The 27,790-nt window shown below is 48.5% G+C and overlaps 7 protein-coding genes across 7 annotated transcripts; 3 read left to right on the top strand and 4 right to left on the bottom strand.

The window, feature by feature from the left end:
- Positions 1-5,569: 5,569 nt before the first annotated feature.
- HD556DRAFT_1375022 (uncharacterized protein) lies at positions 5,570-7,451 on the bottom strand. Its single transcript, XM_041303067.1, has 5 exons — positions 7,122-7,451; positions 6,899-7,071; positions 6,685-6,833; positions 6,478-6,629; positions 5,570-6,421 (listed from the first exon to the last, which is right to left on the bottom strand). Exons 1-5 carry the CDS (start codon positions 7,241-7,243, stop codon positions 5,671-5,673), a joined length of 1,347 nt encoding a protein of 448 aa, XP_041159728.1. The 5' UTR covers positions 7,244-7,451; the 3' UTR covers positions 5,570-5,670.
- HD556DRAFT_1271029 (uncharacterized protein) lies at positions 7,452-10,506 on the top strand. Its single transcript, XM_041299177.1, has 2 exons — positions 7,452-7,687; positions 7,741-10,506. The coding sequence occupies exon 2, from the start codon at positions 7,789-7,791 to the stop codon at positions 10,297-10,299; it is 2,511 nt and encodes an 836-aa protein (XP_041159727.1). The 5' UTR covers positions 7,452-7,687; positions 7,741-7,788; the 3' UTR covers positions 10,300-10,506.
- Position 10,507: 1 nt separating this feature from the next.
- Positions 10,508-12,561, top strand: HD556DRAFT_1375014 (uncharacterized protein). The gene is made up of 3 exons (XM_041303066.1): positions 10,508-11,854; positions 11,922-12,112; positions 12,166-12,561. Exons 1-3 carry the CDS (start codon positions 10,974-10,976, stop codon positions 12,435-12,437), a joined length of 1,344 nt encoding a protein of 447 aa, XP_041159726.1. The 5' UTR covers positions 10,508-10,973; the 3' UTR covers positions 12,438-12,561.
- On the bottom strand, positions 12,562-14,628 carry HD556DRAFT_1375010 (uncharacterized protein). The gene is made up of 5 exons (XM_041303065.1): positions 14,591-14,628; positions 13,879-14,544; positions 13,744-13,774; positions 13,617-13,688; positions 12,562-13,566 (listed from the first exon to the last, which is right to left on the bottom strand). The coding sequence occupies exons 2-5, from the start codon at positions 14,246-14,248 to the stop codon at positions 12,849-12,851; spliced, it is 1,191 nt and encodes a 396-aa protein (XP_041159725.1). The 5' UTR covers positions 14,249-14,544; positions 14,591-14,628; the 3' UTR covers positions 12,562-12,848.
- A 4,772-nt stretch (positions 14,629-19,400) lies between these two features.
- On the bottom strand, positions 19,401-21,378 carry HD556DRAFT_1374976 (acetyl-CoA acetyl transferase). Its single transcript, XM_041303064.1, has 5 exons — positions 21,211-21,378; positions 20,867-21,155; positions 20,431-20,817; positions 20,052-20,378; positions 19,401-19,995 (listed from the first exon to the last, which is right to left on the bottom strand). Exons 1-5 carry the CDS (start codon positions 21,298-21,300, stop codon positions 19,871-19,873), a joined length of 1,218 nt encoding a protein of 405 aa, XP_041159724.1. The 5' UTR covers positions 21,301-21,378; the 3' UTR covers positions 19,401-19,870.
- A 2,314-nt stretch (positions 21,379-23,692) lies between these two features.
- Positions 23,693-24,871, bottom strand: HD556DRAFT_1308708 (uncharacterized protein; the record flags this gene model as incomplete). Its single annotated transcript, XM_041300178.1, has 7 exons — positions 23,693-23,838; positions 23,892-23,937; positions 24,086-24,151; positions 24,231-24,241; positions 24,289-24,410; positions 24,454-24,630; positions 24,795-24,871. The coding sequence occupies 7 exons, from the start codon at positions 24,869-24,871 to the stop codon at positions 23,693-23,695; spliced, it is 645 nt and encodes a 214-aa protein (XP_041159723.1).
- A 708-nt stretch (positions 24,872-25,579) lies between these two features.
- On the top strand, positions 25,580-27,308 carry HD556DRAFT_1238015 (monooxygenase; the record flags this gene model as incomplete). Its single annotated transcript, XM_041297943.1, has 8 exons — positions 25,580-25,755; positions 25,868-25,918; positions 25,969-26,287; positions 26,338-26,470; positions 26,518-26,587; positions 26,643-26,858; positions 26,915-27,031; positions 27,083-27,308. 8 exons carry the CDS (start codon positions 25,580-25,582, stop codon positions 27,306-27,308), a joined length of 1,308 nt encoding a protein of 435 aa, XP_041159722.1.
- Between the last annotated feature and the right edge of the window lie 482 nt (positions 27,309-27,790).

Raw genomic sequence — 27,790 nt, 5'->3', positions numbered from 1 at the left:
CCCAGTGCCAACCATCCTCTCCATGGGGAAAGAATAAGACATAAAGCACAACATCACGGGAGTCAGATGTCTCAGTCCCATCTCCTAGGATGACAGTTGTGATTTCACTAACTCGTGGTAGGTTGTAACGAGACAACAATTGCTGGAAGACTACACGAAGTAAGTAATCAGCAATTTAAAAATGTTGTGGTCTGCACAGCCTAGTCTGCTATACTTGCAAGACAAGTGTGTTCAACCTGAGGGGTTCGCTGTAAGGTATTAGAATAATCAGTTATATGAAAAGGAAGATAGTCCGAAGCATGGGAAACAAAGTCCGAAGGTAAAAATGTTGGGTCCGATGTTTTTGGGTTTTGGGTTAGCGGGTTTTGTCGGGTTATGTCGGATTAGTGTCGGGGATGTAACTGATGTCGAGGATAGCGAATGGTGGGTTACTGTCAGTGTTTTCGGAGTGTTTCGGATAAGGAAAGGATGATATTTGCGGAATTCAATGAAGAACTACAAATATCTAATGACCTCCTCCTACTCGGAGGTAGAAAGGTAAATAAGTAACGCCAAGGGGTTCAATGAGAGCATGCATAGATGTCAGTCTTAGAATGCCACTGTGGGGGTGGTGGGTACATCCTCATTTGAAATTTATGTTTGATTTACTGTGATAGTCTTAGTGTGTTGCTGTGGACAGTATTATTTTTTGAGAAGAGACATAGAGTGATGCATGTGCCACTAGCCTTACCTTGTTTATCTTTATTTCTTCCCTGGGCAGACTGAAAAATAGATTCATGTTGCGCAACTTGTTTTAGGGGTGGCTTTTTTTAATTTTCTTTGGCTTTCCAATGCGGGCAGGTGTAAAGTATTTATTGGATTGCTATTTTCTGAGGGAATAGTAAGGGCATGCATGAGTGGCAGTCTGAGAGGGCTGCTGTGTGCAAGATCCAATAGTGGTGGGAGATAGGAGAGAGAAGGGAGGGATAGAATATGCACAATGACAGTCCCAGAGTGCCACTGTGGGGCAGGGTCATTTTTTATTGCTTACTCTTGTTTGTGAGTGCACATTACAGTGGTGAAGCACAAACATCCTCAATTCAAAACTATCATCGACTTTTCTTTAATGATGAAACAATTATATTGTAAACTGCAAAGTTTTTCATTTCACAGTGGCAGTCCTAGATTGCCACCATGGACAGGAGCATTTTTTTGTGCAAGCACGAGGCAGGTTGGGGTGGCAGACATTTCAAATCAGAGCATGCCCATGGATGGCAGTCTGAGAGTGCCACTGTGGGCAGGGCCTTTTTATGTACAGTGGAGAGCAAGTGTGAGCATGAGTGTTATCTTCAAGTCTCTGGAATGTCAGCTTTTTCATTTTTGAATTGAACATTGCTGTTGTTATATGCACTCGTAACTTTAACAAGGAGCCAACATCGACTTTTATGCCTACCTTGTGTTTGATAGCTACAGGCGGATGTTTACTTTATTCACCAAGTGGCAGTCCTAGATTGCCACTGTGGACAGGGTCATTTTGAACCTGGAACTGCACCGAAGGAGATAAAGGGAATTGTGGGGAGGCAGACGAGGGTGCACCTGAAGAAGTTCTTCAACTGTCTGAATTGTGGGGAGGTAGACGTAAACGATGGTGCATGCCAGAAGCAGACAAGGGGGGAGGGATAGAATATGCACAACGACAGTCCCAAAGACAGTCAGTGGCGAAGCCCAAACATCCTCATTCAAAAACTATCATCGACTTTTTTTTTAATGTGATGAAACAATTATATCTCATTCACAGTGTGGCAGTCCTAGATTGCCACCGTGGACAGGATCATTTGTTTGTGCAAGCACGAGGCAGGTTGGAGATGCCGGACATTTTACATCAGAGCCTGCCCATGGATGGCAGTCTGAGAGTGCCACTGTGGGCAGGGCCTTTTTATGTATAGTGGAGAGCAAGTGCGAGCACGAGTGTTACAGCCAATCAAGTCTCTGAAATGTCAGCTTTTTCATTTTTGAATTGAACATTGCTGTGTTACCAGCACCCATATGCGCTCGTAACTTTAAAAAGGGAACCGTCATCGACTTTTATGCCTTCGCTATGGGCGGATGATTACTTTATTCATCATGTGCACCATGGCAGTCCAAGAGTGCCACTGGAGACATGGCGTTTTTTCTTTCTGCTCCCCACTTATCTTTGGGCTTTGATGCCACAGGAGTGCTGCTGCATGCATGATCTGATGACACTGCTGGCAGTCGTAGATTGCCACCGTGGACAGGGTCATTTTTTTGTGAGAGCAAAGGTGGTGTTGTAAAAGTGTTTACATGTTCATCTTTTTTTTTTTTTTACTCATCCAGTGGCAGTCTTAGATTGCCACCGTGGACAGGGTCATTTTTTTTGTGAAAGAACAAGGTGGCGGTGGTGGGGCCAGACATTTTTAAATTAGAGGCATGGGAAGGCAGTCTGAGAGTGGTTGAGAGGAGTTATATGAAGGGCATGCATGGCGGCAGTCTGAGAGTACCACCAGTATATTCTGAGATTTTGTTGCATTGCATGGTATGTTTTCCAATTTTGGAAGCCATGTGTAGGGCGGCCGTCTGAGAAGGCCAGGTTTTTTTCCAATTTTGGAAAGCCATGTTGGTGCCGCAAAGGCCAGGTGATGGCCCCTTTTGGACCGTGGGAAAACCTAGGAATGCCGTTTTTGTTGGTGGAACGGAACCTGGAAGGTCTCATAACTACTAGTTCCAACGACGCCCTAAAGCGCCAGCTCCTCAGGACCTCGCACTTAAGCGAAGCCGCGTAGAGGTCGGAGTTTTCGCAAACCTTTTCGTCGACTAGAAAGACCCGACGACCGTCTTCGTATACCATCGGCGTTCCCCTAGAGTACTTGCTTCACGGTTCCTCGGACGGTCGGACGGATCTCCTCCTTGTTTCCCGTTCTCACACATTTCAGACCAGCTTCTCCTCGTCTCGAAAGACGAAGATCGCGGCCTTCGATGAGGACTACCAGCGACCGGCACGCCTAAAAGACTAGCGCAGTCGCGGCGGATCCTCGAGCGGTTGATATTCTCAGGCTTAGCCATCGGCAATCAATCCACATCCTTCGCGCATCGCAAACGCAATCCTCGAAAGGGACGCATTCGACTTCGTAGACGACGAGTCCAAAAGACTCGCGAACGTCAGGCCAAAATTCGCCGTCCCAAGCCGGTTCATCCCGCTAAGCAGGCGCATCAACGACTCGGTCAAAGCAAAGCCAGTCAGAAAATCAGCGTACTAGACCCACGAGCCAGAGGCCGCATGGACTTTCGACTGAAAATCAGGAAAAAGCATAGCGCAAAAGGGCGGTCGAGCCCCAGAGACGCGTTTCTCAGCCTTTTCAATAACAACTCACTCAAGGATCGACCATAAAAGCAACGGCTTAAAACCCTTGAAATTGCGCTCGCATAACAGCCATATATACGTTGCTTATGCGCACCTCATAAGCATAGGTTTCATTATCTTAAAACCCTTAAATTTGCGCCCATCAGCTTCGTTGCTCGATCGACCCTTTTGTTTGTTGTGCCCACTCCCATATAGTAGGAAAGCTGTGTTGTTTGTCCCTGTTGTACACGGAGCGCAGTAGGCGTGAGAAACAGTGTCCCACTGTCCACCACATTCATGACACCAAGTGCAAGCTGGACAATATGCGCACTTCAAAACACACTTGATTCGTCATTTGTACCATTCCTATTCTCTTTATCTTGTATAATCTTCACCAGGACTGCAACCTACAACAGTGTGTTTCCACAGGTTCCGTTTTTGTTGTGGTATACAAATCAGGAATTTCTTTCTTTCCAGAATCCAAACGCGTGCAACTGTGCTATGTACCTGACAATTGTTTTACTAATGTTGCGCACAATCAATCTTTTCGGTCTGGCTTCCATGTGTTTCGTAACATGGCCAGGTATTTCATAACGGGTCTTCACGATCTTCCCATTCCCCGCTTTGCTGATGTTCGTGCTGCAGCTTCCTGATTGCTGAATTTAATGTGGTCCCGCTGACTTACCAGCCTCCTGTTGCATCTCGCTGGCAGTTCTGGAGAACTTGCTTCTGTAAGCATTCAACATCAGTACCACGATCCCCTCCAGTTCAGCAGTGTAGCCGTCATGAATGATTTCCTGTTTCTCAGTTACAAATCCAGCGCATCAATACTGTTGGCCGCAGTTTCAACTGTTAACCTCTCTCCCTCGAAGCTGCAGTGTGTTTTCACTCTAGCATCCGATCATTCATTGTAACGATTTCCAGGGCCTCATGATCGGATGTAGTTAATAGTATTCATCCTCGGCCTCCGACAGCTTGTTTGCATCCGCACTGTGGTATCCTGTCCCATGGAGCTGGATCTTGAAGGACTTGTCCTAAGACCATGGGAGGGTTCAAAATGTCATTGCTCTGCTCGTGTCGTTTTTGTGCCTGGTGATGTTGAAGCACCTGATGTATAGGTGAGCACTATATTCCACCGCAGTTTATGTTTTCCATTCATATTTCTTGTCTTTTGGTGACGAAGATCCTAAGTACATAGCTTTAATCTCTCTCTCGAATCTCAACACCAAGCAAAGAAAACACCAATTTGAAGCCGAGGAAGAAGGGTATGTCAATGTAGACGCGATTCGTTGAAGGACGGACAGTAAGTCATAGGTCGTACTTGTCGACGAGCGAAGGCGATGTGCGGGATGTATCACCTATCATTATCGTGTGATTCGGACAGAGAGGTTAGCATGTTTCCCATGTCGTGGCTTATCTGAGGTGAGCTATGGCACCGCATCACTGACGATTTCGTAGACTATCATCGACCCTCGCCTTCAAACAATTTCCCTCTCGTACTACCGTCGGACAGCATCCTTCCTGCAACCTTATAGGCCGTGAGGTGATGGTTTATGGACCAGGCATAGTTTGTGGATATGACAGTGCGCTATGAGTGTTGCCCATGATATGATTCACCAGAACGCGCTCGTCTTGAATGCACACGATTGCACATGAGCTCGAAGACATGCAGATATGAAGTACCGCCTCCAATTACATCATTGTCGAGGTGTCAACTTGGGGACTCGATTGCTGGTATGTAGCACTTCGATATGGTCGTAACACTGATGTAGCAACATTAAAGCACTGTAAAATGGTAGTCCTGTCACCGTGGAGCGTTGCCAATCTGGACAACTGCGGCCACGGAATTAGGCCCCCGGGCAGAAGCGCATATGGCAACAGAACACTCTGAACAGCATCACATCTAGGGCATCTATTGATATCGCGAAGATAATAACGGCGAGTACAACACCTTTGCAGCTTATCATGACAACCCGCAGACGCTCGACCGTGTCCAGCATCACTACGACCTCTAGAATGGCAGGGGACCCGTGATTCCGATTACCACGTATTTGGATTTAGGCAGGGAACCTTTTTACCAAGGCTGCTACACGGACATCCGGTGTCTCGATTTGCTGCCAGTAACGTGTCGCACGTGTAGCAACATAGTATATCGGGGAGTGTTGCTCCACGACACCTTGCGCCTTGACATGAACCCAGAAAATCACAAACGTTCACTTTCTTCACTCGATGCGCCCAAGGAACGGTCTAGTATAAATAGTGAAACTTGTTCCAGACGCAAGTATATTACATAAAAAATGCATAAAAACGATTACCTCAAAAAATCCTCGACCCTAACTCTGCGAAATAGCCTTGATCATCTCCGAACCAATTGCGCTCGCCTCCTCAAATCTGCTCTCAAAGAACGACGCGGTCTCCAAGAACCGGCGTTTATACAACTCGAAGCTCCCAAATGATACACACTGACTCCACCCACGTGCGGCTATAACGAATTCGAGATCATCTGAGCGGTGGGTGACGTCGTACACAGCTGAACGAATAGCAGAGTCCAGCCGATTCGGCGAGCGAAAGAGGTACTCTGCGACACCGATCCACATTCTAAATATGGGAGTTGCTGCGAGGTCGAGGTGGTCGAACGGTTGAATTTTGAGGTGGGCCCAGCAGTCGACCATGGCAAGGAGTGCGAGGTGGGAGTTTGATGGGGGCGCAGACGGGGATGTTGGACTGCCGTTAAGCTTTGGATGACCGCCGATGGTGAACTGATCAAGGACGTCTTCAGTTAGGAATATTGGCGCACGCTCTATTTTGACTGTGCCAAAGACTTGTTCACGTGCGTCGTAGATGCGGGTGCGGAGGCCTTGTTCGTCGCCTGCGAGCATAAGCTTGAAGAGGGCGGTTGCAGAGGAAGCGTATTGGTCGATCTGTATGCGGGCGAAGGGATTGAGGATGGCGAGGCCTGCGTAAACGTGCCACTTGTTCGCGTAAATGCGAAGCATGATGTTTACTTTGACAGTTTCAATTCCTCCGACGTATTGGCCCTGTTCCCAGGGATACGCGCGCTGGCTAGCCCAGGCTGTGCCCATGCTGTGGTGTGAGTCAGAAGTGCAGTGATAGAAGATTGACGGAATTACTGCTCGTACGTGAGGAAGGCAGCGTGTGTGACCGCTTGTACATTGGCGGTAACGAGGTCGTGGTCTTCGTATGTCAAATATACGAAACGTGAACCGAAGCAGCGGAAGATGTTTTCGACTAGATGAAGAGAGGAGTCTGGAGCGCGGTGTTGTATGAGAACCTGTCAAAGATAAGAGGATGAGGATTGGCGATAAGTTAGGCGGAAGGGAAATTACCAAGGGTTGCCCTTCTGGGGAAACGGAGGGGCCATGAAGAGAATGAAGGGACACGATATGGACATCCGGAGGGAGATACTTTTCAAATGCGTCCTTCTCGGGGGCTTTGACGGAGGTTTGGCCAGAGACGATTGCACCGACTTTAGTTGCTATGTATGAGTTCCCACAGAGGACAGGTCAGGAGGATATAATTTGAATGTATGGGAAGACGTACAAGGTCCGTACTGTGAAACGACACGGTCGATGTACTCGGCCTCCACGGAGTACATTATGAAGTCTGAAATTCTGGAAACTGCGTGTCCATCTTGATGGACGGTTATACCAGGAACGTCTGCGTATTGGAGTTTCAAGGATTCAAATTTAGCGGGAATATCACAGACGCTGATTCTATAGATATATATGAGATAAATAGATGTTAAGAAGTAAAATGAAGGGACTTTTTCCAGCCTGCGTTTGAGAGGTGCTTCGCATACATAGCGCCCATTGCACCCATTCCGATCAAACCGATTGTGGGATGTTCCTCTGCAGGGTCATTGGGAGAGACATTGGTGCGAAACATGATGATGGAGGGGAACTTTGTGTGACTGAGACTGGAGTGAGATTATAAAGACGACGATCGAGGTAAGACTTGGATACGAGGCTAAAGCACATAAGTACTAGCGACAGCACTGTACTAGCCAATGTAGTAGTCATGGCCTAAGCGTGGGAGAGCGTAAGGACCGAAGAGTGCGATGGATGATTTGATGAGGCTGGACGATTATCAGCGCTAACCGGGTTTATGTCTTTGATCTTGTCAAGTCTTTTATATATATAGTTTGCTTTGGCGTTGCGCTCTACTAGCTAGTAGCTGGACCGTCTTCCCACATTCTTTCATTACGCTCCTTTAAACTTGTGTGTGTCTCCTCGTGTAGACCGAACTAGACCGTTCTAGCGGATCGCCCTCCCGTAACCTAATTCTAGTTTCACGTAGGCGTCTAACTACTCTCTCTTCCCATATCATCATGTGAGTATCCGTTTTACTTCCAACTGTTCTTAATCTTCATATACTATGTCTAGGCCTGTCTAACAGATCTTGATCGCTTCACTCGATTTTACGCAACTACTATGCTCCCTATCAATTCAACTACACGCAAACGTGCCGTTTCTCATTCTTCATATCAAGTCGGCCACCATCATCGAACCTTCCTACACGAACCCCTTCCTTCATCTTCCGCTCAACCAACTACCCCTTCCCACTCCTTGCCCAGGTCCGGCTCACGACATCCTTATGTACCCCACAATACCCCAGATCGCATCCTTCCCCCCTTTGCATCCCTTCACAATCTCAGTGCTCAGTCTAGTCCCGTCACCTCTCCGTCCTCCGCACATGCCAGCAGCAGTCGCTTTACAGACTCACAATCGTCATTCACATCAGAATCTGCCAGCGCTATAACCGATCCTCGCTCAGTATTCGAAGACAATAGGGTGCCTGCAACGTCATCTCGTCCATATTTCGGTACCCCTTCGTCCCCGGCTACAAGCGGTCGGTCCAGATCCATTACTGAATCTGATCTTCTCCCTATACACGGCGTCACTCGCAAACGTGCGTCCAAATGTCCATCTTCTCCCCGTCCCCGCGCCGTGCCCGATTCACCCAATGTCGCTACCCTGGAGACCCCTGAGTCCCCTGTTGCTATGGGCATCAAGTTCCTCCTTAGCAAGCCTGCACTCCCGTCCCCCACCCGTCTATCAGGCCAATCCTCACCTTCGCGGCCCCCAACCCCTCCAAAGTCCAGACCCCATCCCCATGGCTTGCCATTCCCCGGATACTCGCATCCGGATCATTCTACGAAGGCGATCACTTCGCCTTCCACCAACCCGCCATTCATAAGCCAAGACAGCCTTTCATTGTCTACACATTCTATGCCTACAAAGGGGAAGGACCAAAAGCAGCGAAATGTTCTTCGTAGGAAGCCGTCTGCAAAGGCCAAAGAAAGAATCCAACGAGAGATGGAACTAAGACAGAAATTGATATCTGCCTCCCCCTCTCATTATGCCCATGATTCTACGTCCAAAGACGCTTCATTGAATGTTGTTCAGCCATACAAGCAACGACACGACGGATCGTCAGTGCAGCCTACCGAAGGACCTTCTGAACCCGACCCTCGATCGCCTTCTCCTATCCCATATTATACTGTCTACGGCACGCAGTCTGAATTCAGGATTACTGCGGGAGGGCCGGATGATAACAGAAATTGGTCGTTGCACGCTCATGTCCTTGCCGAACAGCGGGCCCAAACACTTCACTCCGATCCGAGTAGAAGCCTTTCGAGGAAGGGAAGCCTCTCGAGAAGAGTGTCGAGTAAATGGAAGAAGGCAACGGGAGGAGGCGTTAAGGCTGACGAGTCTCCCTTACGTGAACATTCAATTGGCCGATCAAGTTTGCAAGACGGCCATTCTTTCTGCTCTCTCAATGACCGCGGACAGCTCACAAATGCAGGGGAGTCTGGTAAGGGCCACATCCGCTCAGTGACCGACCTGCAGGGCAAATCGGAGGGTTCTAAGATTTGGAAGCTCATGAAACGGATCAGCACGGGCGGGCTTCGCGAGCGCTTTCACGCTGATACGTCTGTGCCACCTGTCCCTGCCATTCCAAAAGAATTACTCAACACGCCCCCTCCCCGGCCCCAGACAGTGCAAACAGACGCGCAGGCTACGTCACACAGACCTTACAGCGTATCCATGCCAAGGAGTATCGCTGGCTCAGGCCCGCGGCCGAGCATGGCAACGTCTTCGTCTTCTCCTAATTCATCCGAAATAGCTTCGGCAAGTTTCTTTCGTATGTCACACTCGAGGGGATCGTCAGTCTCCTCATATGGAGAGGAGACTGTGCCGCGTCTTCCCAGCATGGGGGATCGCCATATTGTCTCCCCACGGGAGCTCCACCAAATTTTAGGTGATTACACAGAAGTTCAGGGCACGACGTCACATTCTGGCAGGCCCAGTAATTCTAGCGATCGAAGCAGTTCTAGCGGTCGAAGCTATTCTGGGCGAGCCACGCCAACCGCAGAAGGCAAAGGTGATGATCAGCAGGAAACTTCGCCACGTATACATACATCCCCGATTACGCACCCCATTCATTCATTAACGACGTCTCTCAGAACACGCAGGCTTGTCGAGAAGCCGTCTACGGCCGCACACATTCATTTACTTCCCGATGGAAATACCTCACTTTCTCCACCACCACGGCCTGCTCGAGGTGCGGCATGCTCAAGGAGGTTGTCGGAGAGCAAACATTTGCCCTCCCAATCCACATTTACTACTACTGATCAAACATCAAACTCACGAATATCTCTCCGGGCGCCCAGTACCCTTAGCGACGCATCTACTGCTAAGATTCAGACACGGTCAAGGTCATCCACTTCTGCGTCCAAAGACTCTCAGCTTCGGTCTGCCATCAATTACCGCGAACTCAATGCTCACCGCCCTCCGCCCCTCACAGAGCGCGAGAAGGCTGATATTTGGGATGATCTCCTCAAGCGCAGTGCACAAGCGGGAGGAACGCTCCACCTCGGTGGTGATGGCGAACTTGAGTCAGATAATTTACGCTTTTCGGGCTACTCTGAGCTTTCATGATACACCGGCCACGCTTCCACCGATATGATACCCAACGACACATTTACTATGTAATGGTTCTAATTTAAATGAGCTAATTATAATAGGTCTTGATGTCGTTTAACGTTCTTTGTTTCGTAGTAGCAATACCCTGTTATCCATGTATTTGTTCAAGTTGATTGTCCCAGCGTTTCTAATATAACTACCCTCATTACAGCCGTGTGCGAAACCCATCTCTCGCGCTCATGATCTATATAACGCCTGTCCTAGCTGACGCTGGGGATCACACCCGTTTTACGTGTCTATGGCAGATGACGAACTGCCAAAATCCCCCCCAGATAATGCCAAGTAACTGGGCACGGCAGTGACAGACCAGTGGAACCCTGGAACCGCCATTGACTCATAGCATGAGTCAGTGTTGTTGACACCAATCTCTGGATGGGACACAGGCTGTTGCACTGATTTCCTTTTCGGTCATGGGCGCGGCGCGATCGCACACAGTCGTCGTAATGATTTCGCGAGCGCATGACAACGCGTTGTTGACGGCTATTGACGCGGACGCGACCAAATGACACGTACGTCAACGTCACATGGCCCAGTTGTCACCTGAAACTCTCAAGCGCGCAGCGGGCACCCCAGTTGCATTGTTCTCTCGACGTCTACCGCTATCTCCAAACATCTAACTCTCCATCCTAATGGGTTCGACGCTCAGCCATACATCGTTCGAATGGGCCGTCGTGGCTGGCATCGCAGGGGCTGCTACATATCGCTACCTCACATACTCCAACTCTAGCGCACCAAGCAGTACCCTCTCTGAACCCCCGACGGTTAGTAAAAAAGGTACGAAAGGCAAGAAGAAGAAACAGACACCGAAAACTGCCGGCGTCTCAAAGCCGTCTGAGAAGTCCATCAGTACCACCTCCTCCATCACCGCCACCACCGCCACTAGTAGCCCCACCGCCACCGCAACGTCTGCGCATGGCAATCCTGTGCCTGAACCTACTGTCGTTCCATTTCCGCATGTTATTCCCGGGGAATTTGACGCCGTCTCCCCCAGCTCGGACGACCAAAGCGTACAGGTGAAAAAGAACAAGGCAACGAAGAAGAAGACGAAGACGAAGACGAAGAAGGAGAAGCAGAGAGTAACGGGGACGGCACTTGACGTTGCATCTGAACGACTGTCAGCTTCCTTGGCATCGCAGTCAGGCGGTGATGTTCCCAAAACAACCTTTGACATGCCTAGCAAAGTGTTTTCTCCTAAACAGGACGAGGAGCTGCGCACGCCTCAAATACGGTCTTCTTCTCCGTCATTTGATACTGATTCTTCGTGGATGCGGATAGACACCCGTCAGACAGCACGAGGCCCTAAGACCGCTACTAGATCAGACAATCAAATACTTGCGATAACAACGGATATGACCAGCAGTGACGTGGGTCCATCAACCGGCCATTCTGGAATTGCCGAGCCTACGGATGAGGATGAATCTGCTAGTCTGGACGCAGGCACCCCAGGAGATAAGCGTCGAACGCTGGCTGAGAGGCTTTTGCCTAAACCTAGGAAAACAACCGTCGATGAGTAAGTCGATTATCGGTTCTTCATCCCCATATGCTCATTGGACCACCTCGTGATGTTATTCGTGAAGCATGCTCGAGCGCCCGGGTTATCCTGGTTTAGCGCGTGTGATGCGTGTACAGCCCCGGGCCGATGAGGCCCCGGCACCAGGATTTTCCTGGAAGGATTACGAGGATGTGGATGCCAGCAGCGGTACTTTAAACGACGCAGATGGGGAGGATGATGGCGAATGGGGCATCGTCAAGGGCAAGGGTCACCCGAGTAATTTATTTATTTTATTTTTACCTTGTCATGAAGCTAACAGCTGGCCGTAGAAGTATCGCGACCCTCGACCACGCCTTCGCAAGTTGTACAGCAGGTTCCAGGGACGTTAACCAAGAAACAGCGACAAAATGCGAAAAGAAATCAGAATTTGAAAGATGCTAAAGCTGACGCCGAAGTAGAGCGACAGGCGAAACTTGCCGAACGCAGGCGTGCTTTGGAGCGTCAGCAGATAATCAATCAATCACGCCATGGAGGGGGTAAGCAAACTAGCGGTGGCATGCAAGCTACCGTGGATAACCGGGGAAAGTTAGTATGGGACTAAGACAATCAATCGCGCCTTGCACCAGTTTCCAAAATACTATATGGGATCACCGTGATCTGCGCTAGAGACATTTACTGACATGGTTAGGATAGGCTTAGTAGACTCGTGGTATTACTAGAATACAAAATCTCGTAATTGTGTCGTGAAAGATGCTCAGAAAAAACGAGGCTGGGTGGGGTATGCGATCGCCAAATTAAAGCGAAAAAGTCATGTCCGGCGCACCGGGAATGGAATCTGCGGAAGGTATTTCTCATACAAGGTTGACGCGTGGTGTGGAGTGTGAGCAGAATGAATAGAACTGAAATGCCACCAATGATGATCAGAATTAACCTATGAGCCGACGAAATGCCGGAAGAGTCTATCGCTCTACAGGACCTTGCCTTCGGTCTCTGTTATCCCCCCCTTCCCGCCCTACGGAAGGATCACCATAACGTCTCGATGACGATAAATGGTGTGTCCCTGGTGACATTGACGGGCCTTCCATTGTAACGCCTGCTGAGCCGGACATCGCAGCATGTTCCATCGCTTGAGGATGCCGCAAAGAAGTTCCACTGGGCCTTTCCAACTTTTTCGAACCGGGCGCAGACGCTCGCCCAGTATTCTGAACGTCTGCGCGTGGAAGTTTTTTGGCTGAGTATCAGCATTGTAAGGAGATGTGATGGAAGCTAACGAAAGCGGGGACTGCCTAACAATAGTGGGGGACTTGACGTCCGAGGGATGGCGGAGATGAGATGGACCTGCACTTTGTGCGACTGATTGGGTGTTCGAGGAGGATGATGGAATGGAAGGTCCATGACTAATTCCAGATCCCGCGATATGAGGTGAGGAAGAGCCGGCGTAAGATTGTGATTTTGCCGGGTCTTGGGTGAAAGAAGATGATGAAGCAACATACAATGCTTGTCCCGCGGACGAATGGGTTGAGTGGTAGGAGGTTACGTTGTCTGATGACGACGCCCCTGAAATATCAGCAGTGATTGAATACATGGGCACGTTGGCAGGGCCGCCTGGTGGGGGGAAAAGGCGCGCGACCACGGATTCAAGGTGATCAAGTCTTGACTTCAATTCGTCGTATTCAGCCTTACTCCTGTTCTTGAGTTCCTCATACTCAGTGCGAGTGACGTATTTGTCACTGGACATTTATAAGGGCAGGAGTTTCTAAAGAGGAAAGATACTGCTTACACAGGCTCTAAGGTTCGCCATTGACATTTTGACTGTTCACCACGCCTAGTACATGGCCCACAGGGCTGAGCTCTGTAAATGCCAAGTCAAAACAGCACGGCGACGTGGTGACATTATGATGGCCAACCTGTCACATTTAATCTTACGCCGTTTACATTCTTTAAAGATCGCGTGATGTGGATAAAAAGAGTAAGGACGGGCAAAGATTGAAATCGATAACGATGAGCAACATAATTTTAAATGAAAAATAAATAAAACTTACCATTACAGCTCAGAGCTTGTCGTCGCCTTTTCTTTTTAGCTGGACCTTGCTGCTCTATCTCACCTTCAGGCTCTGAATCGATCATTTCTGAACGACCGTATAGGGCATGCTGTGAGTGAGGTTGCTGCATTTCAGAGGAGCCAGAAGGCCCTGAATAAGGATTTTGGAGTGGATATGTGTAAGTAGAAGGGTCGCTAGGGGGCAAATGTTGAGCCATCCCCGAAGGTGGAAGATAGGGGTGGAGTTGACGAATAGAAGGCAAGGATGGTTGCTGGTATGGGGCGATAGGACGGGTCTGTGGTGAAGCCATTAAACGTGGAGGGGGGGGATGATGACTGGCTGGGTCAGGTAGCTGCCTATTGGTGTCCATAGTGGACGGAATCAGTGGGGTGGAGAAATCAGGATCGACAGGGCATTTAATACGAACCGGAAAGAAGAGGAGAATGATTTTAAAGCTAGTTGCCTGTGACTAAATTGAAGCAGGGTGGCTGTTCGGTTATATAAGGGGAATTTGGATTAGTGTTTCAGCAAAAAAGGTCACTAATAAAGAGAAATTTCGGATAGTGACAGAAGCCTAGTCCGGGCCTTGCGCCAATCGATCGGTGTGTACCGGTTCAATGAAGGTTACGTTCAAGCTGAAAAGCCTGTCCCTTGATCAGACTAAGCCTGTGATCGCTGAGCTCAGGTTCGTAACCAACAAACTCCAACAAACCTTAGCTTAGAGTCCGCTAGTCTCCGATATCCTCGGCTGTTAACCGGCTGAGTATTAGAACCATCCATCAAAAAGAAAATATAATAAAAGGTCAGTACAAACGTTCACCTTGGTTTAGTCCCGGAACCTTTGAAGATAATAGCAAGCGTTGTTGCTACAAGGCACAAATTCAGTTCCGGTGATTTGCTAATGACAGTGTGGAATTAAGCTTTAAGTGCATTTTGATTTCGGCTCTTTCCGAGTGTCCGTGTATGTCCGGGTGTCATCCGAATCCTATCTTCCACTTCTGACCACAACTCCTACCCACAGCTGTGCTCTTTCTGATAGGTCCATCTCTCGGTCCTTCCACCATATGAACCCTCGCAGCACTCGCGGGCATGTACCGCTCTTTCATGTCCGTACACCCGCGTTTACCGGAAAAGACGGTAGTTGCCCTCATCCACCGGATCATACGTACCTCCATTTCCATCTCAGGCCATACATAGTTGCCTTATTTACCCTTGGGCGTCTATCCAGGAAACCTCTCATCTCTTATCATATCATCATCATCATCATCATCAACATCAACATCGTCGGGTGACTGCCTCGCGGCTGCCCTCCCTTGACACATGACTATGGTCATATCAACAGGTGCGTCATACATGAGGCTAGTGTTCAAACTGATCATTAACCTTGTGAATGGGCCATCATTTTGCGCCCATTGCATACTCTTCATGTATATTTGGTAACAATCGCTCCTCTTGGAGGCGTTGCATAATATCCGAATGACGCCCACATTTGTCTACATCGCCATCGTGTGTATCGTAAGTTTGGGACCATCGATACCGCGACCTATTGTTCCTAGTATCATACCAACTTTTCCCTCGGGTTTCAAAAAATTCCATGTCTTCGAATTTTGACTGAATCGCGTACCATCCGCCTTGCTAATAGCTATTTACAGTTGACGTGTGGCCATTTCTCATGGTCGTGTTTCCTCCTGCTGGAACACAAAGTCTCGGTGAGATTCATACCACAGTGATATTATTATCCTCCGTCCGACATCTTCTCACTTTCCGCGAAAGCCTATCAATTTCAGAGGAAGCCACAGAAAGCCGCCCGGACAATTTGAGGCCGCTAACTCCAGAGCGCCTGTTCCGTAATCTCCGTCATCATAGTCCCGACGCTAGTAGGATTCCATCAGGATATTCTATTCTCATTACATCAACGGAGAAAAATTACTGCGGTGTCGTGGGGGAAGACCTTCCCCACAATCGTTTTGTTGTTGCTTGACGTTAGCGACGTAAATACAAAGTAGGAAACACCTAACGCCGCTTTTACCTGAGCCAAGTGACTGCAGATCGCCCGTCCCTATTGACATCATGTGGCTGACAGCATGTGTACAAATTCGCTTAAGGAGATACTCCATAGAGAAGCCTGCCATCCACCTTTTCTATTCGTTAGCCTGGATCGATTATTCAAAGTGAACCATGTGCCTTAACGCCGCAAATATAGCAATCAGCCTTCCTTGTAAAACTGCACGTGTTCCACAGCCCCTGGGCCCACTAGCCTGGTATTAGATCGATGAAAGTGGTTGAGTCTGTGCCAATTCGATGCAAGTGTGGATTGCAATTTCACCTCGTGTAAAGCGCGCAGAAGCAGCATGGCATCAAACTCGGAGAGTTGCCTCGCTACTTTATCTCCTTCACGACCAGCGCAGCTGATTTGCATTCAAGTTAACTCTCCGATCGGCCCGGACGTATTCAATTGTTCATGCAGTACAGTAAGTTACTATACGGTGATAAACCGAGTACGCACGTTCATCACACGATATGCGTCAATCTGACGACGTTTCCCGTTGCGACGTGCGAGTCTCTTCGCTTGACCAACTGGGATCAGCCTATGAAAGACAAAGTTCAAGTTTCCACGTCATTCATAGTAGGTAACAGCACCCTGATCAAAAATGAAAAAGGCATTATCACCTAATCGCAGCAAACTATCGACGCCACTCCTCGCGTTGTCATTTGGATAAAGTAGATGTCATTAAGACATATGATGCCTCCAAGCATGCGTAAAGAGTCGTCCAGTTCATGGATCCCGTCACCGGCGATCACGCGCTGCGGACTGCCTTCATCACAGTTCATTCCCCAACCACCCCATGTCCGCAACATGAGTCCGTTGGTTCAAGTCGCGAACCATAGTCCCTGCAAATAAGCTCTATTATCATGAAAAAAATATGAAGGGTCTATGCGGCGGCATTCAAATAACCGGACGCCCATGCGAAAAAATAGAGTTTAGATTTGTATCACCGACCCTGCTAGTTGATAGTGCCTCCGTTAATCGAAGTCTGAGCTAGTCTATAGAATACCATTCAAGTCACTGTTCGGTTATTGAAAGAATAGAAAGCGACGTTACTGTCCGACTTCCGGCTAAGGAATCCATCTCAATCCGAGGTAGGCTATTCCGCGGCGGCCACATAGGCTTCGCGGCGTTCTTGCTCATAACGCCACAGCCAGGGTAGGCATAAACCCGTATACCGCCTCATCAAGCTATGAAGCTTGGCATGTCACGCCCCCCTCTGCCGAGCTGGCAGCCACCATTCGCTTTCGTTATTGCCAGCCACATTAAATGAACAACGTTCAGGGAAACTGCTAAAGTCGGTGTCCGGTTTGTTTCTGCTGCCGATAACGAGACGGCCCAGATAAGCCTTTTTTGAGATAGGCGTTTACTATGAAGTGATGCTCCGAGAGCATCCGAGTAATAGAGCAACCTCATTCGTGACGTCCAAATCAATGGCGACAGCAGAATAATCCCCGTAGTGGGGAAATAAATATGTTTCCATTTCCGCTCTGCAGTTCAGGACATGACGCGCAAGTGTAACCGCAAGGTTTGGGCCAACAGAGTCCGACGGTGATGTCGGTCAACTTCAAACTGGGGACATTGATTAAATAATTATACTCGCAAGCGTGTCAAAAAAAGCTGCGGGAATTACTTGCCAAGTGAGGAGCTTCGAGTGGGTGATCTGTACTTGATCCGGAAAATACGTATGAAGGGGTGCGAATTCCATGGTAGCTTTTGATAACACTGAAGACGGAATAGGGCGTGCTGCGGTGTGGGCGATAGAGGACCACTTCTCCGACCTGGAGGGCGCACCCATGGGCGTGTTTAGGCCCTCTCGATCAATCCGACAGCCTGGCGTACGAATTGGCTCGACACCGCCTGTCCCGCCCTGGAAGGAGCTACCCCAAAGCACCTCGGTATGATAAATTGAGTGAATACGCTGCCAATGTCTTCCTGAATGCGCACTCTAACAACCAGACGCATTATCACCCATGAGGATGATACCAAAAAAACGGAACTCACTTATCGCAAGAGAGGGCGAATTAATCTAACCTTTAACAATCTCAAGCCCATCCTTGGCCGCCGAGATTCTAGCAGGTGTATGAAGAACCATAACGGGTATTTGGATATTGTCGTGACCAGCTGATAAGTCAGATAACCCGGATCCAAACCTGAACACGTAGCCCGTGCGCCACGATCTACTCATGGAGTTTTTTTGCAAAAGAATCAAGGGATTTTGAGCGGTAGTAATGCTTGAATGCATACACAACCCATTCGGTCACGTCCAGGCCGTTCTGGAAAAATGGGGGGATTTCCGAGTGACGAAATGACAGGACGTCACTTGATCATGACCAAAAAAGCACAAAAAGTACCTTAGCATTCTTGCATAATTAAGGTGGAACGATTGTCTTCCATTTGTGTGGTCCAACTACCGGAGACGAGCACTGCCGTCAGCCGAACTACAAAGTGCACAGTATCAGCAGCAACGACACGCGCCGATACTACAGAGAACAACTCGAGATACTCAACGATAGTTCTACTGCCGTAGCAAGAACTAGAAGATGACGGAGACAACCCTGTCGTTGTACCCAGCATCCAGCAAGTCTTGTGCTAAAATTGCAATCTAAGTGCCATGGCAAAGTCAATCTACACGCGTCGCGTGGCAAGACAATCTCTTAAAACCTCAAGTAAATGTACAACTTACAACACGTCACCTGCAATCGAGCAGGGATGTTGAGCTTCCCAATAATCACAGCGTGATAACCCTGTAATAGGTATTCACTTTGCGCAACTCTCGGACACGACTAAAATGTACGCAATGTTTTGTCTTCTTGTGAGTGGGATCCGAAAAAAAACGCATGAGGCCTGAATGATCAACGTGAATTGCCTCCAAAATAAGCAATGGAACAAAGCTCGTAATAGAAGATGGAAGTCATCAAATGGAGTGGGTGGAGTCCAGTAAGAGTCAGACTGTGATGGAGAAGTAGGCGATCAAATATCCGAGCGATGGTTTTGACTAGTGAGTCCCAGACGAAGCCTCACGCGCTGCCGCGCACGGGTGTAGCCTTAACCACGCGAAGGAAACAGGGTGCTGTCACCTTGTGACATGATCGTTGTAAGATCTTGTAGGTTTTTGTATGTTGCCAGAAACGACCCACACACACGAAGGGTCGATGACAAAACCACGGGTGTGCATGTAAAGCGTGTCCATTGTCCGTTTGATCGGCTCGATTCAGTTCTTCAGATACAAGCGGGTGGCCAGTGTTGGTATGTAAAAATAAAATTGTGAAGTATGTGCCAGGCGCTGATTAACCGTTCAATCAGTAACAATAAATAAGTGATAAACGGTATGCCCAGCTCCTGCATCCATCCATATGCTCGATAGTAAATAGTAACGAAGTGGTATGTCCATCATCCAAACTGTAAGACGCCAACTTCAACATCGAGGTGACTGTGAAGAAAAGCCAACAACGCAAATTTGCGATATATATATGCATGTGTGCAGGATGGTCCGTGCGCGGGAACACGATAGGTATTTAATGCGTGTATCACCTCAACATTTTTCTCTATCGAAAGTTCACCTGGCGGGTTGATATTTGGGTTTCTCCTTGGTTTCAGGACTATTTTTTACTGGAGAATCTTGAACCTATACAGCTCAGGGAGAAGGAATCCTTTCACCAAGTTCGTCCTGACATTCCAGAGGTCATTGGCGACCCGTATGGGAGGGACATCTGTACAGGCTAGCACTAGTAACTATTACATACCTCTTTGTATCAACAAGATCCATGAAAATTGTACAAGTGGCTGACTTTAACCATATCTCTTTGTATCATCCATGAAAACTAGAAGTGGCTAAAGACTGACTTTAACCAAAACTTGGTCCAAGTTGAAAAAGGTCTCATGAGAGATCGAAAGTCATATGATACACAACTACGTATAATGATACTAGTAATACTGGGAGTTTCAATGTTCACTGACAAGCACAGCTGCCATGCCCATTCCTGAGCCAATACACATGCTGGTGACGAACACTCGCTCATTACGTTGCTTCGCGATGTTGAGACCAGTAGCAATTTGACGTGCTCCCGCTGTGACGAAAATAGATCAAGACATAATTGATACGCAAGAGTTACAAGACACGTACTGCATCCGAGTGGGTGTCCGATCGCGATCGCACCCCCATTGACATTCACTTTGTCAAACGGCAAGCCAACCTTCTGGATGCTGTACACAGCCTGTGATGCGAAAGCTTCGTTGATTTCGTAGAAGTCGACATCGTCCTTGGAAAGTCCCGTTTTCTCAAGGACTTTAGGGATGGCATATGCTGGACCCACACCCATGATACGCGGTGGCACACCCACGACTGTCGAAGTAACGTATTTGCCGACAATGGGAAGACCCAACCGCTTGGCAACGGAGCGGCGAGCAAGGACTACAGCTGCTGCACCATCAGATACCTGTGAGGCACTCCCTATATCAAGTTTAGATGACACAGTCTAAAAGAGGTATCACAAAAAACCCACCAGCATGCGTCGTGCCATTCTTCGTAAATGCGGGCTTAAGTTTCGACAAACTCTCTGCGGTGACACCATCACGAATACCATCGTCCATGTCAACGACAATCTCAGAAACTTTTTCAGTTTTTGGATCAGTTATCTTGACCTTCAGAGGGACAATCTCATCCTTAAACTTTCCGCTTTTTTGCGCGGCGGCAGCCTTTTGATAGGACTCGGCTGAAAACTTGTCCTGTACCTCGCGAGAAATGCCGAAGTCCGAGGCGACGTTCTCAGAAGTGATACCCATGGGAATCAAACAGTCTTCTGCTTCTTGGCTGGTGAGGATCTCATCTGACCAGCCATCGGGTAAGGATCCAGCGCCATATCCAAACGTCATGGATTCAACTCCAGAACCTATAAGACTCCTTAGTAACAAACGATAATATACAAAATCATTGCCTACCGATGCCGATGTCGATTTGTCCAGCAATGATTTCATTTGCAATCTGATTGACAGCTGCAAGACCAGACGAGCATTGACGATTCACAGTGTTGATTGCAGTTGTGTTTGGAATTCCTGCATGAAGGGCGGCCATGCGAGCAGCATTGGCACCACCGCCGGGAGGTAGGACGTTTCCGACAGCGATATCCTCAATAAGGGCGGGATTGACTGAGGCTCTAGTATAGGCAGCTTTCAAAACGCCGGACAGGATCTCCTCTGGACGAGTATCTTTGAAGCCACCTTTCCTGCCCTATAAGGAGTAAGTTGCACACCATGTCTAGGTCTCTATGTAACAGTAATGGTACCTTGGTGAGAGCAGACCGCACAGCAGCTACAATAACGACGTCGTTATCATTCTTAGCAAGAAGCCTTGCTCTCGCGCTTGATGATGCCATTGTGGTGTTGAAATTTATGTTAACACTTGTGGAGGAACCCTGGGAGTTGGCCTGAGGGAAGGTAACTGAGCAGTTGCTGGCTCGGTAGTAATAACATCATCACGCGCAAGCATGTGTTTAATTTAGACTCCAGCTTAGTCATCCAAGTCCGGGTAACATTTTGAACCGTTCTATCCTGTCTCAGTCTTGTAATCACCTGATCATGAACGTTAACTGTTGACTGAACACTCTGCATTATGCTGTTGGACTAGGTTCAGAACATCTATTAAGTTCCACCCATCCACGACTTATGGCTTCCAGATCCAGCTACGGGCCAGACAAACACATGTCGTATCCTCACACCATTATGTGGGCCACTTGCCAGCACTGTGCTTTCCACAGAGATATATTGGCTATGGAGCAGTCATCATCGGTAGTGGTTTTCACGCGCCAGTCACCTTGAATACGTGTAGATTTGTGAGGGTCAGGGTGTCGTCAAACATCACATCCACAGACGATCGGTATGTAGCACAAGTCGTGGTTGATATATATGACCGCAATTCAAGAACGAGCTCATAAAAAGTTGTTCGTATCAATTTGGCGGAGTATGTCTCACTCCAACTTTTCACTCGATCTACCCACCTTACCCATATTAGACCCGCAGTACCAAAACGAGATGCGCCCACCCGCTCATAATGCTCACATAATGAAGATGACACACTTTGCGACCAATATTCGCTCACTTCATCAAACTGCGATGGTGGCACTCCGATGGCTTATGCTTGGCAGTCCTGCAGTCATGAACGCTGCATTTTTTTAGTTGCCGTGACCTGTGTTCAACAGCCGCAGACATCGGAAAATATGCTGCGGTCGAAATCTGGAATTTGAAAAGCCTTGTAGAACGAGGTCAAGCATCCAGGCAGCATCAAAATTTGATTGCCGTATTTGCCAAGGCTTGAGCGCTCAAAGCTAACTTTCCACCTGCCCCTGACTGTAACTTCACCTCCGATTCTTTCGTCGCTATCTGTACCTTTGACTCATCAAAAAGCCCGATGCTGAAGGATATGTCCGAGGGCAGTGTTTTCATTCCACCAGGTGAACTCAAGGTCCGAATTGAAACCCATGACCTAAATCGCTGCAAGCTGATCTTCAGCAGGATCCACTTTTTGGACGCCGACAGTAAACGATCAATCCCAAGGGTCTGATTGCTATTAGGACCGAGGCGTTATGCACACCTAGTTGTTTCTTCACTTGTCAGGTATCGGGACCGCGGGGAGTTGCCCAGGGTCTATCATGGCAAGGCATCCTTGTTTATCCGTACACAGATCCTTATTTGAAATCAGTTTACTCCCTTTCGCTCCTGCGTGCGGACGCACGCAAGACAAAAAGTTGTCGGAACGACCGGCTACTGTTCGCATCGACCGGTGGACGAGCTATGTAGTCTTACAAAGACACCACCCGCGTTTTGGCGCCATATTAGGCCCCTACGGCTGGTGAACAAGCGACTTTTCCTAATCCAGCAAAGTTGTTCAGTAGCCAAGCACGAGCGGTGTGTTGTTTGGATTTTTTCGGAAGAAGGACGGTAAGGTCTCTTCGTATGCTCGCGTCGATAGTGGTATTGATGAAGCCCCGCTTGTCCGAGAGTCCTCGCTTTACCTCATCGGTTCATCTGCCATGGGAGTCAGACTATTCTGATGTCAGCAAGAATCTGGTGCACGAGAAGTGCTAATTTTCAGCAACCAGATCCTTTATGGGGTGCGTCATTCGGGTATTCATGCTTGCATTTTCGCAATTACCATTCGTTGCGACAGCAATGTTGGTCTGTTCAAATCCGTCTCGTTATTTTGACACTTCAACAAACGTCTCTCCTATCTTTCGGGTGAGCGTGGTCGAGACGGCATGGTGCTGATGGCATTTGACATGTCGACGATAGTGTCTGTCAACGTATTGGAACGGGCAAGGACTGCAAGGGGAACCAAGGCCAGACCTCTATAGCGGGAGGCTGTCTATGCAGGACTACCAACTACGAGCCAGGACTCCTGCTACTGGCGTTTCTAGCCTGTTTTTTATAGCTTCCGAAATTGAGTTGTTATAAAAGACAGGCTAGAAACGCATTGGCTCCAGAGGAGAGCTTCCGGACAGAACTGGCTGTTCCTCACTGTTTGCATCGATGACTTTTGTGCTAGTTGGGTCGACTTCGAGTGCTTAGCATGCAACCGCCGGCGTCCTCCAAATTTTGGCAAGAGCCTTGCAGTCGACGTCGCCGAGGTGCTTGCTGACTATGCTTTGTTTGACGGGTATGCAACATGATGGTCAATTTGTCTCAAGAATCGCTAAAATGATTGCTCAGCTGCTCGCGTGAATGTGCCAGGACGTCTGACACTCCCGAGGTCAAATCCTACTACACCACCGACTACGAGCCAGAACTCCTGACACTGCGCCGAGGCTGGTGCTTCCAAGGACCTGCGCCAGGCCTCCCCACTACAGTATTCATGTGGGACTTGTTGGCGTACGGGTTAGTTATTCGTGTAGTCGACAGGATTCCCGGAGCCCCATTTGCTGCCATGACAGGTAAAACAGTGCAGGTAGTGGCCTGAAGCGTAATCACTTACACTTGTTGCATCCCAGCCATTCCCCACGATCGAGTTCCTCAGCTCCCTACAATTCGTCACCCTCAAGATGTCATCCGCAAACCTGAAAATGGTATGTTAGGTGGTGTGGGAACTGTCCCTTTTCTATACTTGTGCTATTCCGCCGCACTCTTACCAAGGAGACAGAGAGACTCATCGTTCGGAGGCTCGCTCACCAAAACTTGATCGAGGACGGAGATGTCGCATGTTCTCCCTTTGTAGATCCACCAAGAGGCAACACCCTGAAAATGGGTGGAAACACAATGTCACTGCACTCTTTTCCGAATGATTTACGATTCGAATGCAACATATCTGACTCACGCTCACTGGACCTAAAATAGAATTCATATCAACAAGGATCTAGAAACGGCGGTGCAACCTGCCAGAGCGCTATTCCTGTTGTTGTCGTATTGGCCTGCCTGGGTGCTGCACACAAGAATGTTGTTCTCGCCCTCTTCGGTCGCCGGCTGTGAAAAATACTCGTTCCTCCAGGATGATTTTCTTTGAACGCGGGACGACAGCTTTAAAGAGGATCGACATTTACCTTGCATCACTCGCCATGCGAGAATGTAAGGGTATATCCTTGAGTGTGCCATACTGAATACAAGAGTCGGAGGACGTGTCTTGGTGAAGGACCTCGATGGCCGAATTAGAATTCTGCAGCTGGGTCTGGTGCGAGGCAGGCAAGGTGGAAAAGGGTATTTGGTACGCAATCGAATAACTGTACAAGTCCATCAGGCGGGAGCACTATGATTTAATAGCCCATCGAGTGAGCGTGAAACTTGGCTGCTGCACGGTAATAACCAAATTAGCTGCCTTTCGCTGATCGGGGGCATTTGCGTATCAAGTATTGGTACTATATAATGAACTTGTTACCTTGTTTACCAAAGGAGCATGGTCCGTCGTAGTAGCAGTGAACTTCGGTCACCATAGGTATCGGAGTGGTTTTCGGATTCCGGCATCATGCTTTCTACCAGTCATGAGCGACATTCGCATCACCATACTTTAGCAGAGATCTTAGTATCGAGAGCACTTCGAATTTGGGCGTTCCAGAAATGACCTGATATTTCAAGTTTGCACTTTGACTCTCAATTCAATACCGTATCGGACACCCTCAGGCTCAGTTCTCGTTCCGAACCACTGACTCGGCGCAAGATCATGAGAATTGCTTTCCAATATCGCTAGTGAGTGGTAAAGATGCTAGTGCATCTGATCGTCTTAAAACTCCGAAATAGGATGTATCAGTCCGTCTGGAAAGATACTGCCAAGTACTGGTGATGACAGGGCCGCTCAGTACTTGGCACACAAGATAGCTTAAGTCCACGTACCATCCAACCCTTTTTTCGCTGTGTCAAGCAATTAAACCCGTTACTACGGCGTAATGATGGACCAGGGTGAGCCCTTGGTTATATGACGCCCATGTCATCCACCTCACATAATGACACACAAGACGCCGTCAACCGCGATGGAGTGTTACTCGGTACCCCCTATACGGATGTAGATAAGGTGCTCCGGCAATTATCGTAATCCAGAGACTGTTAGTCCGCCATCGTAATGACCGACCATCGCTTTGTCCATCTTCGGCATAGTGTGGGCCTGGTGCACGTGCCCCATTAGTGATTTTATAATACAATATGGGTTTGCTTTTGCTATTGTGTCAATCGACTATCATGGCTGAACACCAGGACCACGTACCTCTTCCTAGCAGCGACGTTCGTGCCACAGGAATTGATGTGGTCGTTGTCGGCGCTGGCTTTGGAGGTATTGCTTGTGCGATCGAATGCAAACGGAAGGGTCATCGCGTGATGATCCTGGAGAAAGTGCGTGAATTGAAGCAACTAGGTCAGTGGCTCTATCGCACACCTATTGTTCTCATCTGATAGTGGAATAAAGGCGACGTGAGTCTCTTTAGGGCGATGATTTTCAGCTCGAGGACTGACAAAGTGCTAGCTGTTAAGCCTCGGCCCAAATGCTGGTCGCATCCTGGCCAGATGGGGCCTTCATGAAAGGTACAGAAAAGGTCTGATTTTTCTGATCAAAATAATTGAAAATACAACAGATTGTGGGAGGTCTCCCGTTCCGCAAATGCGATGCACATCTATGATTACCTCGGAGGCCTCATTCAAGTGCAAAAGATGACCTGGCCGCTCTTCGGAGCGTTCGCTTACAATGGTCATCGAGGGCTTCTTCACGAAATCCTGTTTGAGCATGCAAAGTCCTTGGGAATCGAGATTCGCATGGGACATCAGGTCGTAGAATATTGGGAAGACGAAGCGAATGGAAAGGCCGGCGTCAAAACCCAAACAGGTGAAACGTTTGATGCCGATGTTATCGTTGCTGCAGATGGAGTGAAGAGTTTGGCGAGAAAATATGTTATTGTAAGTTTGAATTTATCCTGCCGGTTAACTTACCGGTCAATATCACAAAGGGGTACAGCGACAACCCCAAACCTTCTGGATACGCTATTTACCGAGCGTGGTTCGATGCTGAAGAGCACGGTATTGTGGCAGACCCATTGACAAACTTCCTGACTCACGGGGATCAGTTTTACACGTGGGTTGGTAGGTAGGGTTTGCCCACCAGGTGTTTCATCACTCACTCCTCGTAGGTAAAGACATGCATGTTATAGCGGCTTCCTCGCGCGGAGGTAAATCGATTTGTTTTTTCGTCACTCACAAGTGCGCAAATCGTACTTTTCGTGATATTCAGAGCTAAATAGTAATAAAATTATAGAGACAACGCAGCTGTTGATGGCGACTGGTCGTCCCCGGGTAAGATAGAAGACGTACTGGACCTTGTGAAAGACTGGGACCCGCGGTGCGCTGCGATCATCTGCAAAGCTCCTTCGTGCATCGACTGGAAGCTTCTGGTACACGACCCTCTTCCTACTTGGCTCAGCCAATCTGGTCGCGTGGTATTGATTGGCGATGCGGCTCACCCATTTTTGCCGTAAGGAAGTATGAGTGATTGATGGCGAACCCGTTTGCTGAGCATGTGATTGGCAGATCAAGCGCGCAGGGTGCATCTCAAGCCATTGAGGATGGGGTAACACTAGCGGTTACGCTGAACCTTGCTGGCAAAGACAATGTTCGATTGGGAACTCGGACATGGGAATCTATTCGGTATGTGAGATAATTTGAGCCCAAAACAGACTTCTGGATCACATTGTACAGGTACCAACGGGTGTATGATGCACAGGTGTTGGGTGAGAGTACGCGTGAAAAATGGCACGGGGCGAAAGTGGGTGACTCTGGGGAAAGTTTCGAGTTTCCCATGCCAGAGTGGTTGATGGCATTCGACGCTGAAGCACACGCGTATGCGGTTTACGAGAGAATAGCTCAGTCTATAGTTAAAGACGGCTATTGTGAGCCGTGTGTAGAGGAGAGTGAAGCTGCATAGGAAGAATCAGAGTATCCGTTCTTGAAAGAGCGGATCGCAGGCGAAGAACGAAGATATCGCCGTTGTATGTCCTATCTAGCATTGCATCTAATGAAAAAGTGCCTGGTTTAAGTTGTCGTTTGATAGGCGAATTTAAAGGGACTGCTCTACCTCATTAATAAGGATTTCTTCTATCACGTGAAGACCTCCACGGATCACAGAACTCGGAGTTTCCCTTCTTTCCAAGGTTGAGCGAAGTTCCGGTGCTATGTTCTTGCGGGCCCGTACAAGGACCTGGAAGCACTCAAAGTGTACTGGGGGGATACCCGATGCGCCATGCGCTATGAGATGTTCCAAGTATATCCTCGGAGGTCAGCCGGGATCTGCGACGACCTCTCCGTGGAAATAAACCGTTATCATGTTTAAACTTTTGGGAGATTTCCGGTTTAGATTGTTTCATCCTGTCTTTTTGTGGCAAGCTTCGTGACTGCTAGTCCTGGTCA

The sequence above is a fragment of the Suillus plorans genome, assembly GCF_016647745.1.
Source record: "Suillus plorans strain S12 chromosome Unknown HD556scaffold_31, whole genome shotgun sequence".
In the NCBI taxonomy this organism is placed as follows: Eukaryota; Fungi; Basidiomycota; class Agaricomycetes; order Boletales; family Suillaceae; genus Suillus; species Suillus plorans.
Note: the sequence above shows the minus strand (reverse complement) of the source record. Positions and strands in the feature narration are given on the sequence as shown.